General features: G+C 43.6%; 1 protein-coding gene across 6 annotated transcripts in view; it reads left to right on the plus strand.

Annotated features, from left to right (window-relative positions):
• AP1S2 (adaptor related protein complex 1 subunit sigma 2) overlaps positions 1–18,734 on the plus strand; it is a 129,604-nt gene that overhangs the window by 54,894 nt on the left and 55,976 nt on the right. For 4 of the 6 annotated variants that reach the window (XM_056559247.1, XM_056559244.1, XM_056559245.1 and 1 more), the window contains exons 3-4: positions 1,643–1,751; positions 4,511–4,648. In XM_056559247.1, the coding sequence (XP_056415222.1) occupies positions 1,643–1,751; positions 4,511–4,648 (247 nt within the window). Of the gene's footprint in view, positions 1–1,642; positions 1,752–4,510; positions 4,649–5,544; positions 5,581–16,872; positions 16,973–18,734 lie in introns of those variants that run through there. The other 2 variants (XR_008889060.1, XM_056559248.1) reach the window with 2 other exon arrangements.

Here is an 18,734-nt window from a genome sequence, read left to right on the forward strand (position 1 = left end):
TCTCAAACTGTGGCCCTCCAGAGGTTGCAAAACTTCAACTCCCAGCATGCCCGGACAGCTGGTGGCTGTCTGGGCATGCTGGGAGTTGAAGTTTTGCAACGTTTGAAGGGCCACAGTTTGAGACCACTGATTTAGAATGTATGAAGGAGAGTTAGTCATCTCCTTCTGCTAGACCAATTTCAGCCTAGTTTAATAGGGTTGTGTATTTACCCCTAATATATTATTACATAAAGTTTTGAGACAAATCTATAAAGGCGCTTTCAAGTTATCATAGAGCGCACACACAGGCAAAATCAGAACAGTAGGCCTCACTTCGATTGGTTAGTAACATCATGTTAAAGGAAAACTTGTCAGCTTGCTCCCCTCCCCTTGCTCCCCTGGCTGGTAGTGCGGGGAACACTGATCAGTTTGATGCCTACAGTGGCATCTGCCCCGCCGTTCGGCAAAAATCTTTTATTTTTTTGTCAATGCTAAGTGCTAACTGGCACAGGCCAGGGTTACTGGCACTCTGACGTCAGTGCCACTCGTCCGCAGCGCTGCCCAGCTCATCAATATTCCTCCCCTCCCTCCGCTTCTCCCTCATTACAGAGCGGGGAGAAGAGGGAGAGGCGGAGGGAGGGGAGGAATATTGATGAGCTGGGCGGCGCTACGGACTAGCGGCATTGATGTCAGAGTGCCAGTTAGCACCTAATTAGCATATACAGAAAAAACGAAGATTTTGGCCGAACGGCGGGGCGGATCCGGACAGGGTAGGCATCAAACTGATCACTGTCCCCCGCACTACCAGCCAGTACCACTGGTTAGTGCGGGGGGAGCAAGCTGACAGTTTTCCTTTTAAGGGGTTGTGCGCTGCCCTGCAGTTCGGAGCGGCCCCCTTCCCATACACTTTAGTTGAGGGGGCGGGCGAGACGTCACAAGGGGACGGGCGAGACGTCACGAGGGGGCGGGCGAGACGTCACGAAGGGGCCGGGCGTGACGTCACACCCGGCGGCTGCGAACACGGAAGCCCGCACACAGCGTTCGGAGTAATGAACTTCCGGACGCTATGAGCAGAGCTCCGAACTGCAGGGCAGCACACAACCCCTTTAAAGGGATTATCCGTGAATCGAAAAACAGAGCTTATTTCTTTCATTCACAAACCGCTCCCCGTCTGTCTCTAGGTCGGGTGTGGTTCTGCAGCAGCTCAGTTCCATTGAAGTGAATGGAGCCAAGTTGTAATACCACACCCAACCTGGAGACAGACAGGGATCCGTTTTTAAAATAAATTAGCTCCGTTTTTTCCGATTCCTGGATAACCCCTTAAAGGGGTACTCCGCTGGAAATTATTATTATTTTTTTTAATCAACTGGTGCCAGAAAGTTAAACAGATTTGTAAATGACTTCTATTTAAAAATCTTAACCCTTCCAGAACATATCAGCTGCTGTATGCTCCAGGGGAAGTTCTTTTCTTTTTGAATTTCCTTTCTACCTAACCACAGTGCTCTCTGCTGACACCTCTGTCCATTTTAGGAACTGTCCAGAGTAGGAGCAAATTCCTATAGCAAACCTCTCCTGCTCTGGACAGTTCCTGACATGGACAGAGGTGTCAGGGACTCTTCATAAAAATCTATTCCTGCTAAAAAAAAAGTGTTTCTCCTTTCAGGTACGCCAGCCTTTACTTCTGCTGCGCCATTGAGGACCAAGACAATGAACTTATCACCTTGGAAATAATTCACCGTTACGTGGAGCTATTGGACAAGTATTTTGGCAGTGTGAGTGTAATTGCAGCATTTTTAGATCAAGTACGGTGTATGGAGGACGGGGGACTTATTAACACTTCACCAGAATGTAAATCATGTCATTCAGAGCCGGCTCCTTCCTGTTTCTTGTTACATATAGGTTATTATTTCCTGTTGTAGTTGTGTATGAGCTGAATACAATCATTTTTACCTTCTTTTATCCTTACTGCGTGTCTCACAGTTGCCAAGGGTTGCCAGAGATATCTCCATCTTAGATAAATAAAACTATTCCCCATAAGGCCCTTCTCTTGTGATCTTGTTACTACGGTGCAATCATAGTGACTGGATCTGCTCTGTATGGCGGAGAAATGTTTTATTTAGTGGACACTGTCATCATGATCATTTATGGATCATTCAGTTAACATTTTCTAAATTCATCCCAACTTTGTGTATTATGAGCTTTCCTCCACTGTAATATACATCTTCCATTTAAAATGGATTTTCTTGGTCTCTTAAGATATGCCAAACATATAACCTTATTGCTAAGCTCCACAGTAGAATAAAAACATGTCGGCAGATAAGAACCATTCGTCCCATCTAGTCTGCCCAATATCCTGAATACTATGAATAGTCCCTGGCCCTATCATATATGAAGATAGCCTTATGCCTATCCCATGCATGTTTAAAGGGGTATTCCATGAAACAACATATTTTTTTTCATATAAACTGGCTCCAAAAAGTTAAACAGATTTGTAAATTACTTCTATTAAAAAAATCTTAATCCTTCCAGTACTTATCAGCTGCTGAAGTTGAGTTTTTATTTTCTGTCTGACAACAGTGCTCTCTGCTGACACCTCTGCTTCTTGTCTCAGGATCTGTCCAGAGTAGAAGCAAATCCCCATAGCAAACCTCTCCTGCTCTGGACAGTTCCTGAGACAGACAGACAGGTATCAGCAAAGAGCACCATTGTCAGACAGAAAAGAACAATTCGACTTCAGCAGCTGATAAGTACTGGTAGATAAAAAAAAATTTTAATAGAAGTAATTTACACATCTGTTGAACTTTCTGGAGCCAGTTGATATGAAAAAAAAAAAACCTTCCTGCTGTAGGACATATGCATAAGTCCCATCACCTGACGTTCACGCGCTGGGACGTATGCATAAGTCCTAGCGACCTCCGGCACTGCCGTGGGCAGTGCAGGATATCGGCGGCGTGACCTGGCTGTCAATCACAGCCGGAGTCCTGCCGGAGCCGCGATCACGCCAGTCCCGGCAGCATTAACCCCATAGACGGCGTGATCAATTCTGTTCACCAACGGAGGTGTCGCGATATGGTCGCAGGTCCCCGTTGGTTGCTATGGCAGCAGGAGGTTAGATCATGACCTCCTGTCTGCCTGTTACGGAAGCCTGTGTTTTTCACAATATTTTGGAGTTTTTCACAAAAAATGCTGCATGTGTCATCAAAAATGCACCACTTATATAAAGTACAACATGTCACAAAGAAGCAATCTCGGAATCGCTCCGCTCAGAAAAAGCGTTCTAAAGTTATTACCATTTAAAGAGATACATGTTAAATAAAAAAAAAAAAAAAAAAAAAGCCTGGTCATTAAGGTAAAAAATGGGTCCGTCCTTAAGGGGTTAAATTCCTTCACTGTATTGGCAGTTACCACTTCTGCTGGAAGACTATTCCATGCATCCACTACTCTCTCGGTAACTAATAATTTCTCTTAAATCTTCTCCCCTCTAATATAAAAGCTCTTGTGATAGTTTTTCTTCTTTTAAATCTCCTCTCCTCCTTTACCGTGTTGATTCCCTTTATTTAAATGTTTCTATTATGTCTATAAAAGGGATCCATCACCTAAATGTGTTGCCCGATGTAATGGATGTATATGACCAATACTGGTCTTTTTGCCTACTAGTAAAAAGAACAAAATTCTTTTGTAATAAGTATATTAGGAACAGAAAGGACGTATTTTTCGTCATGTAAGACGCACCCAATTTTACAGCATAAAAATCTAGAAAATAAAGATTCTGAACCAAATACAATGTAAAGGATAGGACAGTAATCTTCAACCTGGGGACCTTCAGATGTTGCAAAACTACAACTCCCAGCATGCCCGGACAGCCGTTGGCTGTCCGGGCATGCTGGGAGTTGTAATTTTGCAACATCTGGAGGTCCGCAGGTTGAAGACCACTGGTATAGGAGGTAATACTCATGTGTCCCCGCCGCTCCGGACCCGTCACCGCTGCCCTGGATGTCGCCCTCCATCGCTGTCGTTGCGTCCCCGTGGTGTCTCCGTCGCTTCGGAACTTCTCTGATGCCCGGTATCCATTGCTCTCCGTCGCTGCTATCACGTCGCTACGCACGCCACTCCTATTGGATGACGGGACGGCGTGCGCGACGATGTCATGACAACAAAGGAGAGCTCCGACCATGCAGGGGATCCCGACACGGAGCAGACACCGAGGAGGCAGGTAAGGTCCCTCCCGGTGTCCTGTAAGCTGTTCGGGATGCTGCGATTTCACCGGGTTAATACAGGGCATCACCGCGATCGGGGATGTCCTGTATTAGCCGTGGGTCCCAGTCGTTGATAGCCGCAGGGACCGCCGGTTTTAATGTGCATTTGCCGTATAAGACTCACCAACTTTTCCCCCCAGTTTTGCGTCTTATATGGCGAAAAATACGGTATATTAATGTTATAGTTACATACTCATCCGGGGTTTCCAGTAGAATATTTCCCTTACTACTTCTGATGGTTAATGTGTTACTTTCTCACGCTGGCTCTGTTTCAGGTGTGTGAACTTGATATCATCTTTAATTTTGAGAAAGCGTATTTCATATTGGATGAATTTCTCTTGGGAGGAGAAGTCCAGGAGACGTCAAAGAAAAATGTTCTAAAAGCCATTGAGCAGGCTGACCTGCTACAGGAGGTAAGGAACATGGTTCTCCGCTGCATGCATGTTTATAAGCTTCTTGTATGTGTCCGGCTACTAACAACTAATGACCGGGTATCCAAACATCTGGCCTGCCTCCTGCCATATCTAAGACATTAAAAGACTATAGTATAAATGTATCAGTGACTGAATATGGTTACATTTACATATTACCTGCAATAAGGTCTGAAGCTTCGGTTTTGGGCTCGTATGTGCAGCAGAAGCAGTAACCCCAAGTTTTGGGCCCACAAGGCTCTTTATGAAGTAGACCGAGACCAGTCAGCCACGCCCCACTCCTGATGTCACAGCCACTCCCCCTTAATGCAAGTCTATGGGAGGGGGCGTGGCGGCCGTCACGCCCCCTCCCATACTTGCATTGAGGGGGCGTGGCCATGACATCACAAGTGGGGTGGGGTGTGGCTGTGACGTCACAAGCCTCCGATGCCGCACCCGATGCTCTAAATGAACGCTGGGTGCAGCAGGGAGATCGCAGGGACCCCCACGATCAGACATCTTATCCCCTTTGCTTTGGATAGGGGATAAGATTTCTAGGGCCGGAGAACCCCTTTAAGTTCATGAGTTCCACATCCATACTGTAGCTGGTACTTCCAAGTGTAGCAGACCTTAGTTTGGATCTTCACATTAGTATCGTGCATGCGCTGAATGTGACTCCATCTTCAGTGTTGTGTTTCTATGTTACTTCTAATATTCTGTATTGTGACATTCTATGTGTTATAAAATCAGACTAAAGGAAATTGTTTCGCTTTTATTTTGGAGACTCCGCAGGTTTCTTGTTTCCACTTTGTCTTTTAGTTTGTTTATAACTTGTTGTGTCTGGTGTCCACATCTGATATACATGTGTGCTTCTCTACTCTCTCATTGCTGAATTCCAGAAGCTAGACTCTCTTCTTTGACACTTTTTCAGGTATAGTTAATCCACCCTAACTCTTCTAAAACTACCTATGCAACCTACCTACTAAACCTTACTAACATATAACCACTTTGATTCTGGATTAATATTAGGAACACAAAAAAACCCTCTCTTTTCTAATGAGCCAGAATGTCAGACTTGTACTAAGCTGACATTGCAGCAGAGCCATAAAGAATAGGCATTTCAGCTTTATCCACCAGTAAGAATGAACTATACAAAACTCCAGTTAAAGGTGTTTTTCCAGGATTTTATATTCATGATTCATATTTATGTATGATTGGTGGGGGCCACTGCCCTGACTTTGCAGAACTTACACAGTAATAAAGAAGTCCATGCCTCTAGGTCGGGTACTGCAGCTTAGCAGTAAGTATAGACCATGATGTAAAATCCCAGAAAATCTCTTTAAAGGGGTACTCCGGGGGGGGTACTTGTGCCAGAAAGTTAAACAGATTTGTAAATTGCTTCTATTACAAAATATTAATCCTCCCAGTACTTATCAGCTGTTGTTTAGAAAGTTCATTTCTTTTTTAATTTCTTTTCTGTCTGTCCACAGTCTGCTCACAGTGCTCTACTAACTCCTCTGTCCATGTCAGGAACAATTCCCCATACCAAACCTCTCCTTCTCTGGACAGTTCCTGACATGAACAGAGGTGTCGGCAGAGAGCACTGTGGTCAGACAGAAAATAAATTCAAAAATTCCTCTGTATTATATAGTAGCTGATAAGTACTGGAAGGATTGTTTTTTTAATAGTAGTAATTTATAAATCAGTTTAACATTCTAGCACCAGTTGATGTAAAAAAAAAAAAAATGTTTTCCACTGGAGTACCCCATTAACTAAAGGGTATTTGCAAACTAGGAATGGGTTATCTTATTACTATTCATATCTAGTTCTCCCTTTTTATGTCAGCCGTACTTTCAGATGGTAGCAGTCAATAAAATAAACTTCTCTTGATCACATAGAATTCACTAAGATTTTTTTTCTCTTGGGCAAGTGTCTTCTCCAAGTAAATAATCTAGTCATGTTTGTTACTATACCCTGAGATTACACCTATCAAGGCTAAAGGGCTGTGGACATTGTATGTTAGTACCTATCCACATTCAGATCTCTGCTGCCAGATACGGTCAGCCACGTTTGACTTGGTTTGATATTATTTATTACAATACATGTTTAAAGGGGGTTATCCGGGGAGCATACATGTTGGATTGTCCTTTTGACAGTATCCCAACAAATTTCTGCAGCAAAGACCCAATTGATAATGTAAATGGGGCTATAGAATTGCGTCCCACTGCAGACACCATTTGTAATTTTTAGGGAACCTTTTGCAGCGCCACCCCTTGGTGAATTATAGAATTGCAACATTTCCATTGAAAACAATGGGCTATTTATGTAATACATTAAATGGGTACTCCACTGGCCACGCCTCTCAATGCAAGTCTATGAGAGGGGGGCGTGATGACTGTCACGCCCCCTCCCATAGACTTGCATTGAGGGGGCGTGGCTGTGACATCATGAGGGCCGTGGCCAGCCCCCGCAGAGCTAAAACAGCGTTAGGAACATTTACTTCCGAGCGCTGGCCAGTGGGGTACCCCTTTAAAGTTCCGCATCCTCCAGAGAGAGAGAGAATTTTTTAGTCTCTCACCATTTTGCTGTGATTTGATTGAGATTCCTAATAAAGATCTTCTCTCTGTCAACTGTGAATGTCCAAATACAGTACATGGAAATGGGTTTTCTGAGCCAGACTACCTGTTTTATCATCCGCCATCTTTACCTTCAGATGAACCTTCTATCTTTTCACACTGTACCACTTGTTTCTTACTCTTACTGTTTATCCGCTAAGGATCTTTCCTAAGTTCTCATTGTCACTCCCTGGTGAATATTTGTATATATTTAGTAGCCAAAAGACCTTGGGAAAGTGAACTGACATCTGGACTAAAATGAGGATACCTGGTTTAGAAAAGCAGATGGTTTGGCAAAGCTAGCTACTATACTAGCACTAAATAATAGAACAATCCACCATATGGACAGTCTCCTGAAGGTTAAACTTATCTTTAGTTGAAGATAAACTTTGGTAACATTAAAGGGGTATTCCGGGCAAAAAGTTCTTATCCCCTATCGAAAGGATAGGGGATAAGATGTCTAATCGTGGGGGGCCCGCCGCTGGGACCCCCACGATCTCCCTGCAGCAGTCCGCATTCTATGCGTAGCTGCGTCTGAAGCCCCCTCTATGCGTAGCTGCGGCCGTGAAGCCCCCTCCCATAGAAATGAATGGAGGGGGCGTGGCGTGATGTCACATCCCCGTCTCGGAAGCCCGGAGGTTTCCGAAACTTCAGATGCAACTACACATAGAATGCAGGCTGCTGCCGTGAGATCGCAGGGGTTCCCAGCAGCGAGCCCATCCTTTTGATAGGGGATAAGATGTTTTTGCCCGGAATACCCCTTTAAAAAGATACACTATACAGTAAAATTGCAGTATGTATTTGAGCTAACACTATTGTATGCTCGAAAAGACCGTAACGAAGATCATGAAGATCATGTAAAAATCAGACACAATGGAACATGGCAATGTGAGATGTCTGCGGAGGACCATCAGTCGCCTCTGTGTGTGGTCTGCAGGCTGTAGTGGAGCCAGGACCTCCTTTAAAGGGGTACTCCACTAGAAAGCTTTTTATTTTTTTTAATCAACTGTTGCCAGACAGATTTGTAAATTACTTCTATTTAAAAATCTTAATCCTTCCAGTACTAATCAGTTGCTGTATGCTCCACAGGAAGTTGTTTTCTTTTTGAATTCCCTTTCTGTCTGACCACAGTGCTCTCTGCTGACACCTCTGTCCAGAGTACAAGCAAATCCCCATAGCAAATCTTTCCTGCTCTGGACAGTTCCTAAAATGGACAGAGGTGTCAGCAGAGAGCACTGTGGTCAGACAGAAAGGAAATTTAAAAAGAAAAGAACTTCCTTTGTAGTATACAGCAGCTGATAAGAACTGGAAGGGTTAAGATTTTTAAATAGAATTAATTTACAAATCTGTTTAACTTTCTGGCACCAGTTGATTTAAAAAAAAATGTTTTCCAGAGGAGTACCCCTTTAATTGCTAGTGGACATTTTACTGGTCACACTATAGAGTTATGACCCCTGTAGTATTCAACAACGTTTGGATTGGGCACTTTCCTGCACCAATGCACTTTTGTAGCCTTAAAGTCTACCTATCATTAGTAGAGATGAGCGAACTTACAGTAAATTTGATTTGTCACGAACTTCTCGGCTCGGCAGTTGATGACTTACCCTGCGTAAATTAGTTCAGCCTTCAGGTGCTCCGGTGGGCTGGAAAAGGTGGATACATTCCTAGGAAAGAGTCTCCTAGGACTGTATCCACCTTTTCCAGCCCACCGGAGCACCTGAAAGCTGAACTAATTTATGCAGGAAAAGTCATCAACTGCCGAGCCGAGAAGTTCATGACGAATAGAATTTACTGTAAGTTTGCTCATCTCTAATCATTAGTACTCTGTTGCACAGAGTGATTATGGGCCAAAGAGGCCGATATTGCCCCATGTCATCGTCCTAACAATCAACCAATGAATGAGCAAAATGTGTTTTGATCTTTTTAAGCAGGTTTAAAATCATTGGTTAGTCAGCCATACATCTCCCCATGTAACAGGATGTGCGGCCGACAATGATCAAGTAATGAGCCGTGTAAATGATCTTGCCCTTACATTGATGTACTGTCATATCCCATAGTGCCGTGCACAGTACCAGTCAGATGAGGGCGCCCTTTTCTGTTTTGCTCTCTTCTTCCTGCTCTGCTGCTATCTTCTATAGGCAGCGTCTACTGCTTACAATAAGTCCTTGACAAATTTTCTGAAAGCCAAGGAAGGTTGTAAACATTAAAATAGACACCTGGAGTTAGGAAAGCACTATGGGAGAGATTTATCAAAACCTGTGTAGAGAAAAAGTTGACCAGTTGTTGATAGCAACCAATCGGTTCGCTTGTTTCATTTTTTTCAAAAGGCCTCTGCAAAATGAAAGATGCAATTTGATTGGTTTGTTGGGCAACTAGTAAACTTTCTCTCTACACAGATTTTGATAAATTTCTCCCTATTTGTTTTACAATTGTAGGGGATCTATTGTCAGGCTATGCTGCCCTATGCAATGGCAGTATAGTTTGGGGACAGGGGCACACTTATTTTAGCCAGAATGTCCCAAAAATATTGTGCTGTTTAGGTCAGACATCCCCCAATCCAGTCTGTTAGGCCCACCAAAAGTCCAAGATTAGAATTTTTCCCTGTTTAATTCCAGTGGAGTAACTGAAAAAAAACAATGTTGGTGGGCCTTGAGGACTGGGTGGGGACCACTGGTTTAGGTTATAGTAGCCATCAGAGGACACACAATGTATAAGTCTGGTGTATTTATAAGGATAGCACTATTTCTGCCTCTTCTGTCCTCCTCGCAGTGATTGACAGTGCTGCGGCGTATGCCGGTGCCATCGATCACAGCTGAAAGGAGCAGGCAGGCTGTTCCTCTTATGAATACACCATACTCCTAAACTGTGGTCCAGATTTACTTATTCTGAATTGCAGACTACATAGTCTATTATTGCACCAAATTTATCACACTCATTGGGTGGGGGGGGGGTCATTTACTAATGGGATTCTGACAGTTTTTCCTTGGGTTATGCGTCCATATTGTGTCACACGCTTTGTGCGACCAAAAAACCCCAAAAACCCGACCAACTCTCCATTTCACTCAGAAATCCCAAAGAAGGTACATTGCTGCCAGGGGGATAGTTGCGTGGCCCCAACAGTTTCAGCTCATGCGTTTTAAGAGGAAAAAAAAAAAGGCAAAATGTAGGGAAAAATCTGTAAATACTGTGGAAAAATACCTGTCAGGAAAAAAACCCCACAAAAAAACTATATTTCACTCTTAGTAAATTAGGGCCATTCTGTCTGATAAATTTGGGGCATGTTTAGATCAACAATTAGTTGGCATACTTCACCTCAAAATGTCACACCTCCTTTTTTGGCAAACATACGCAACGTCTTTTTCCCTGGAAGCCACGCCCACTTCCCACCAAGCCACGCCCCTTGTGGAGAAAGACTCCAAGGGTCTAAAGTCATAATGAATGTGGCACAAGTCAGGTCAGCCAGTTTAAGATATACCCCTTTGTGTCCGCTGCATTCTCTGATCATGACTCTTATATTTTGGAAAAATGCTGAAAAAGTTTGGCACTCTAGGAACATTGGATATAAGCACAAATATTTTGATAAACATAATAACAATAATAATATGATCATAATTATGATAATAAAATATTTGTGCTCATATCCCTAGAGGGCCCATTTTTTACAGCCTTTTTCTCCCTTTTCCAGACATGGGGTATAGGTATTAGTTTGGACAGTTCTGACTTGATTTTTACTGGTGTGATGTGCCTCCCCATATTTATTTTCTATATTTTGTGCTATTTTGAGTAGTAGTAGTTAAGTCCCTGTTCTCTGCTGTTCTTACATAGAACATCATAGTCAGACTATAGATCCTGTTTAAGTAAAAATCCATGACTAAAAGAGTGTATGAAGAGAGAAGCAGTAGCATTATGTTACCATTTCCAGTGCTTTTGTTTGTCCCTGTGTACGATTCTTTAATCATTTTGTGTTACACGTGATCAAGTAATTGTAACTTATCAATTTATATTTTGATCAGCATCACTGTGTGTGTGTGTGTGTGCTTTTGTGTTTTATTTATATATTTAGAATGACATAAAGAGTGTAGGCCAGTGTTTCCCAACCAGGGTGTCTCCAGCTGTTGCAAAACTATAACTCCCAGCATGGCCGGACAGCCGAGGCCATTTAAATGTGCTGGTTACTGATCTTTCTATACAGGCTGATGATCAGGATTGTGCGTATTTAGGATCACTCATTTGGCTGATAATCGCATGTGTAAAAGGGCCTTTTCTGTACAAGGATCCCTATGCTATACTAAGACTATGCCTTTTTGGTGGTGCTTCTTCTTTTCAGCGTGTGCACATACATTTTATCTTACTACATTGTACATATAAGAGCATTCTGATAACATCTACTGACATTTAGATTGCACTTGTAGGTATCTGTAATTCCTATTGATCTCAGTAGGAAGGTTTATGTGCATAGGTAATTCTCTCCATTGAAGTCAGTGCTTACACTTGTCATTCTGGATGATGGTGGGTGTCCCTGCTCCCATACCCTCTCAGATGGCACAGCTCAGGCAGCCTGTCAGATTTCCGCTGTCATTTTCAAGTGAAGGATAAAACTGATTGTCAAGGGAAAGACCCGTGGTATTCATCATTATCTCTTTGTTCAGTAACATCTTTTAAGGTCCAAAGAGTGTTGAGCAGATTATTCTGTATGCATCAGCAGATCTGCAATGTGTGTAATTCAGATTGGTTGCCAGGATTAAAGGGGTACTAAACTGGCGCTGCGGTGGTCGGTCACACTCCTCGTGATGTCACGGCCACGCCCCCTCAATGCAAGTCTATGGGAGGGGAGTGACGGCCAGTGTACATTTTGTTCAAAACACTGGCCAGTGGAGTACCTCTTTAACTATGTTCTCTGGTTTCACCTCCTGAAAAAGCAATAATTTTTGCTTTTACAAAGTCCATTGTACAGATGAGGGTCTTAGCTTGTCAAAGTCTTATAGGGAGGTTATTCTGAACAATATCAGGCTGCTGTCCATGCTGGAATCCGAAAAATTCACATTGTGGACTGAAGCTGTCGTACATGTTAGGACAACATTGCTAGTCCCTTCTGTTAAAGACTCACAATGCTCCTGAAATAACCTAAAACGGACAAAAGTAATAAAGAATAAACATTTAGTCAGTCAGTCGCCTATTTAAATGGTTAAAAATAGTCACTGTGCTGTTTAGTATCATGGTGTATACCACATTTAACATGGACCTAAGGAAGCTAAAGAGGTTACAATGAATATTGTAGACAAGCATGGTAAAGGTAAAGGCTATAAGACAATCTCTGAGCAGTTTGATGTTCCTGTGACTACAGTTACACATATTATTCAGTGGTTTAAAGCGTACCTGTCAGATCAGCCCAAAAAAAAAAAAACAACTGTTATGTTGCTCGGTACCTCATCCTGATCATGTACATGTAATTTTTATGTGTCTATGACCTATATCTCTCTCAGAATGACCTTTTTATTTACTTGCAGAGGTTGCTCACTGTAAAAGTTGTTCACCACAAGCAGGGGGGAGGGTCCCTCTCTTCTCCTCACTGGGGTAACCACCACTCCTCCCTCTCTCTGCTCCGAGTCACTGGTCTCTGGAGGGAGCCTGTCAGTCAGCCAATTATAGCATTCTCATCTGTAACCCTTTCCTCTCTGGTTTTATGCTACACACACCAACCTTACATAATTTTGCAGGCATACAGACTGTTACGGCATGATGGGAGTTTTAGTTTTAGTTGACCCCCCCCCCACAGTCACTCTCCAGCCTCAATAAAACTGCAACTCCTATCATGCCCTGACAGCCTGTATATCTGTCAGGGCATGATGGGAGTTTCAGAAAGTGACAGGTTGGGGAGAGAACATATACAAATATATGAAACAGTACTAAATATATACACACATGTTCTCTCCCTAACCTCTTACTCTCTGAAACTACAACTCCTATCATGCCCTGACAGCCTATATATCCCACCCCCCAATACATGCTGTGGTTCTCCAGCTCGTGGTTGGTGCAGGGGGAGATTTTGCGGGGGCACAGGCGTTGGCTCACCCTGCCCTGTGCAGGGGGCAGCAGGCGGTGCTTGGCCAGGGGTCCCCGGGATGGGTGGCACCACAGGCAGCAGGGCTCGCAGTAGAAGACGTTGCACTGCTCGCACATCACCATGGCCTCCTTGGGGTTCTTCTCGCACAGCTGGCACCTCAGGGCGGCCGCCTTGCTCTGCTGGTAGCGCTCGATCACCCCCTCCAGCACCCGGTTCTTGGCAAAGCCACCTGTCATCCAGCAGGGATCAGTGGCACTGTGGGCAGGTCAGGCACTGGTTGCGGGCGGGGGAGGCCACAGCACCCCGGAGGAGTGGTGGTGTGGCAGGTGCAGAGCAGGCATGCTCGGTGGGAACACCCACACTACTTTGGGGATTTCTGGCAGGGGGTGGTGGGGGCGCTAGCGAAGCCTTGTCCGGCGGTAAGCAGCTCCTGCTGGAGGCACTGATGTACGTGCACGCGCTCACTCCCAGCAGCCACACGCTCACACAGGCAGTGAGGGGGTCAGGAGCACAGCAGCGCTGGACATGCTGTCAATCAAGAGAAGGGTCCATGACGTAGGTGATGACCGCTGGACACACCAGACTGGTATATGTCCTAGCAGGGAGGGAGACCTCTTGTGGCCAGCTTTTTGACTGGCTTTTTCAGCATGAAATGCTGAAAATTTTCTGATTAAAGCAATTGCAAAACATATTGTTTTGCAATGCTTTATAACATATCAAAAGTTTTTATATCTGACAGTGCCCATTTAAGGTCTACGGGGACTGTAAGAAACACCCCTGTATGTGACCGCAAAAGGAAAATTAATGACAAATCGGAGAATGGTAACCAAAGAGCCATAACAACTTCCAATGACATTAGAGGTGAACTCCAAACTCAAGGTCCATCAGTGTCAGATCACACCATCCATCGCTGTTTGAGACAAAGTGGACTTAATGGAAGATGACCAAGGAGGACACCACTGTTGAAAGCAAATCATAAAAAAAAAAAAAAGACTGGATTTTGCCACAATGCTTATTGACAAGCCACAAATCTTCTGGGTGAATGTCCATTGGACAGATGAGACAAAACCACATAGAAAGAAAAGTACACTGTACCTACTCTGAAATCTATAAAGTGTACAATAAAATCTCAAGACTATAAAAAGCATTCAAGAGCGAAATGTGGAGCCCAGTGTCAGGAAGCTTGGTCTCAGTTGGGGGTCATGGGTCCTCCAACAGGATAATGACCCAAAACACAACAGCTAAAAACACAGAAGAATGGCTAAGAGCAAAACATTGGACTATTGTAAAGTGGCCTTCTATGTGCCCTGATCTGAATCCTAGTGAACATCTGTGGAAGGAGCTGAAGCCTGCAGTCTGGAGAAGACACCATCACACCTGAGACATCTGGAGCAGGATCTTATGAGGAGTGAGCCAAGATACCTGCAGTCTGGAGAAGACACCTTCACACCTGAGACATCTGGAGCAGGATCTTCTGAGGAGTGGGCCAAGATACCTGCAGTCTGGAGAAGACACCATCACACCTGAGACATCTGGAGCAGGATCTTATGAGGAGTGGGCCAAGATACCTGCAGTCTGGAGAAGACACCATCACACCTGAGACATCTGGAGCAGGATCTTATGAGGAGTGAGCCAAGATACCTGCAGTCTGGAGAAGACACCATCACACCTGAGACAGCTGGAGCAGGATCTTATGAGGAGTGGGCCAAGATACCTGCAGTCTGGAGAAGATACCATCACAGCTGAGACAGCTGGAGCAGGATCTTATGAGGAGAGGGCCAAGATACCTGCAGTCTGGAGAAGACACCATCACACCTGAGACAGCTGGAGCAGGATCTTCTGAGGAGTGGGCCAAGATACATGCAGTCTGGAGAAGACACCTTCACACCTGAGACATCTGGAGCAGGATCTTATGAGGAGTGGGCCAAGATACCGGCAGTCTGGAGAAGACACCTTCACACCTGAGACATCTGGAGCAGGATCTTATGAGGAGAGGGCCACGATACCTGCAGTCTGGAGAAGACACCTTCACACCTGAGACATCTGGAGCAGGATCTTATGAGGAGTGGGCCAAGATACCTGCAGTCTGGAGAAGACACCATCACACCTGAGACAGCTGGAGTAGGATCTTATGAGGAGTGGGCCAAGATACCTGCAGTCTGGAGAAGATACCATCACACCTGAGACAGCTGGAGCAGGATCTTCTGAGGAGTGGGCCAAGATACATGCAGTCTGGAGAAGACACCTTCACACCTGAGACATCTGGAGCAGTATCTTATGAGAAGAGGGCCAAGATACCTGAAGAAAAGTGCAGTCTCATTGAGAGTTACAGAAATCATGTGATTCCAGTGACTGGCGCAAAAGGTTGTGCAACAAAATTTTAAGTTCAGGGACTAGCATTTATGTCCAGGCCAGTTTCATTATTTAATCTTTCAAAAAGATTCTGTTGAACCATAATTCAAAAACAATTTCTGATTTTCATCATAATTTTCAGTACATTTTATTCATTATTACTTTTGTCAGTTTCAAGTTATTTCAAGAGCATTGTGGGTTTTTTGGTCTTTAACAGAAGAGACCAACAATGTTGTCAATGTCTGTATAAGGTAATATGCACATAGCTGCTTTTCTCTGAAAATAATGCCTTTGTTGTTCATGGGTTGTGTTGCCAGTACCATTGTTTTGCAAGTCTGTGCTTTTAAAACATTGAATATCAAGTTTATTCCTGACAGTCAGGGCTCTGTACTGAAAGACAGATAGTGGAGATAGAGAGCAGAAGTGTGCCAGTCCGTGACTTTTCATGCCTTGGCTCCGCCCACCTGACTGTTCAGTCATGATTAAAGGGGTACTCCACTGGAAAACATTTTGGGCAACTGTCCAGAGTAGGAGCAAATCCCATAGCAAACCTATCCTGCTCCGGACAGTCCCACTGTGGACAATTCACAGCAGATTACATGTGTGTAAACGTAGCCTTAAAGGGGTACTCCAGTGGATTTTTTATTTTTTTTTAATGATCTGGGGACAGAAAGTTAAACAGATTTGTAAATTACTTCTATAAAAAAAAAAATCTTATTCTTTCCAGTGCTTATCAGCTGCTGTATGCTCCACAGGAAGTTCTTTTCTTTTTGAATATCTTTCAGTGCTCTCAGCTGACACCTCTGTCCATGTCAAGAACTGTCCAGAGCAGAAGAGGTTTGCTATGGAGACAGTTCCTGACACAGACAGAGGTGTCAATAGAGAGCATTGTGGTCAGAAATAAAAGAACAACTTAACTTCCTTTGTAGTATACAGCAGCTTATAAGTACTGGAAGGATTAAGATTTTTAAGTAGAAGTCATTTACAAATCTGTTTAACTTTCTAGAGCCAGTTAATATGAAAAAATAATAATAATAGCTTACCAATGGAGTACCCCTTTAATCAGATTTAGTGCCATTCAGGGGACTTGCTTAAATTCAAGAATTCTCTGCTAAAACCAGCATTAAAATCCATAGGGGACCAAGTCCTCGCATAGAATAGGGGATAAGTATCTGACCAGTGGTGTCTAAACACAGGGTCACCACATCACAATAACGGGGTCACCTGAGTGAATGCAGCGACAGTGGGACCGCTCTATTCCCTCACTATGGGCCCTCCAAAGACTGCAGAGTACAGGTAAGCCCTTTGTCCTTCCCATACACATTAGATAATGGTTGGCTGATCTCATAGACTTGGAAATACTGGGCATGTCGTACATGGAATGTTTTTTAATAATTTTTTGTTTTTGTTCTCATTCCTTATTTTCAACCTCCGGTTTTATATTTGTAGAGCCAGAATGAAGACTGGGGAGGTTACTCAGACGATATGTTGTGATAGTCCCCATCACTGTATGTCTGGTAACTACGCACTGATGTGTTCTAATGCACGCGTAACACTGGGTGCTGTGCAGGGACTGATGCATGAAGTACTTACCTTATATATGTACAAAGAGGGAATGGGTATTGTGCTCAGCGCTGATATGTATTGGCATGGCAGGATTTGATGAATGGGATCTTTTAACTTCAATTGATTCCTGTCCACACATTTGATATATTCCACAGAGATATGCACATTATTCATCAAAGAGACTCTATTACTAGGGCAGCGTAAACCTAGTGACAGATTCCTTTACAGAGCACTTCCACCTGGAGGTAGATATACATGAATGTTGTCATCCATATACACCCTGTTCCAAATTATTATGCAAATTATATTTTTCTCATTTACCTAAATAATTTATGTAAATAACAGTCAGCATAATTCTCATGTTATCAACTATTGAGTACAATTCAAATTTAATTGAACAAACCTTCTAATGATAACATTTTTTTTTTAACATAAAAAACTTACAATGCACTGTTCCAAATATTACGCATAGAAAGTTTCAAAATCCTTTATAGGTTGTAAAGAAGTGAAAATTGTCATTTGTTGTGTTTGCAGCATATTTACTTAAATCAAAAGCTATTTCAATCAAACTTTTAACAACATTTTAACAGGTCACGTTACATTTTAACATAGGACCCCTTATTTGACAGCAGCTTCACAAGCCTTGCATCCATTAAACTTGTGAGTTTTTGGACAGTTTCTGCTAGAATTTGTTTGCAAGATGTCAGAATAGCCTCCCAGAGTTGCAGTATGGATCTAAACGGCCTCCCACCTTCATAGATCTTTTGCTTGAGGATGCTCCAAAGGTTCTCAATAGGATTGAGGTCAGGGGAGGATGGAGGCCACACCATGACTTTCTCTCCTTTTATCCCCATAGCAGCCATTGATGCAGAGGTATTCTTTGCAGCATTGTCATGCACGAAGATTATTTTATTACAGAAAGCATAGTTCTTTCTTCTGTACTAGGGAAGAAAGTGGTCAGTCAGAAACTCCAAATACTTTGCAGAGGTCATCTTTACACCTTCAGGGACCCAAAAGGGTCCGACCAGCTCTCTTCCCATGATTCCGGCCATGACTCCACCACCGCCTTCCTAACGTCACAGCCTTGTTGGAACAGGGTGGCCGTCCACCAGCCATCCACTACCCCATCCATCTGGACCATCCAAGTTTGCACAGCACTCATCAGTGAACAGGACTGTTTGAAAATTAGTCTTCATATATCTTCTGCACAATGCAGCCATTTCTGCTTGTGAGCAGTGGTTAGTGGTGGCCAAATAGAAGGTTTTTGCACAGTTGCAAGACTCTGGAGGACTCTACACCTTGATGTCTGTGAGACTCCAGAGGCACCAGCAGCTTCAAATATCTTAGCTAAAAAAGAAGAGGAGGCACAGTTCAAACTTCAGGGATTAATTGATCCAGCACCTGGAAACTGGTTCCATGTGAAGACAGCTCGATATTGTGGAATAGTGGGGTGGTGCTTGTGGTGCACGGATAAGCAGAATGAAAAAATACA

Source organism: Hyla sarda, chromosome 2 (assembly GCF_029499605.1).
Source record: "Hyla sarda isolate aHylSar1 chromosome 2, aHylSar1.hap1, whole genome shotgun sequence".
NCBI lineage: Eukaryota > Metazoa > Chordata > Amphibia > Anura > Hylidae > Hyla > Hyla sarda.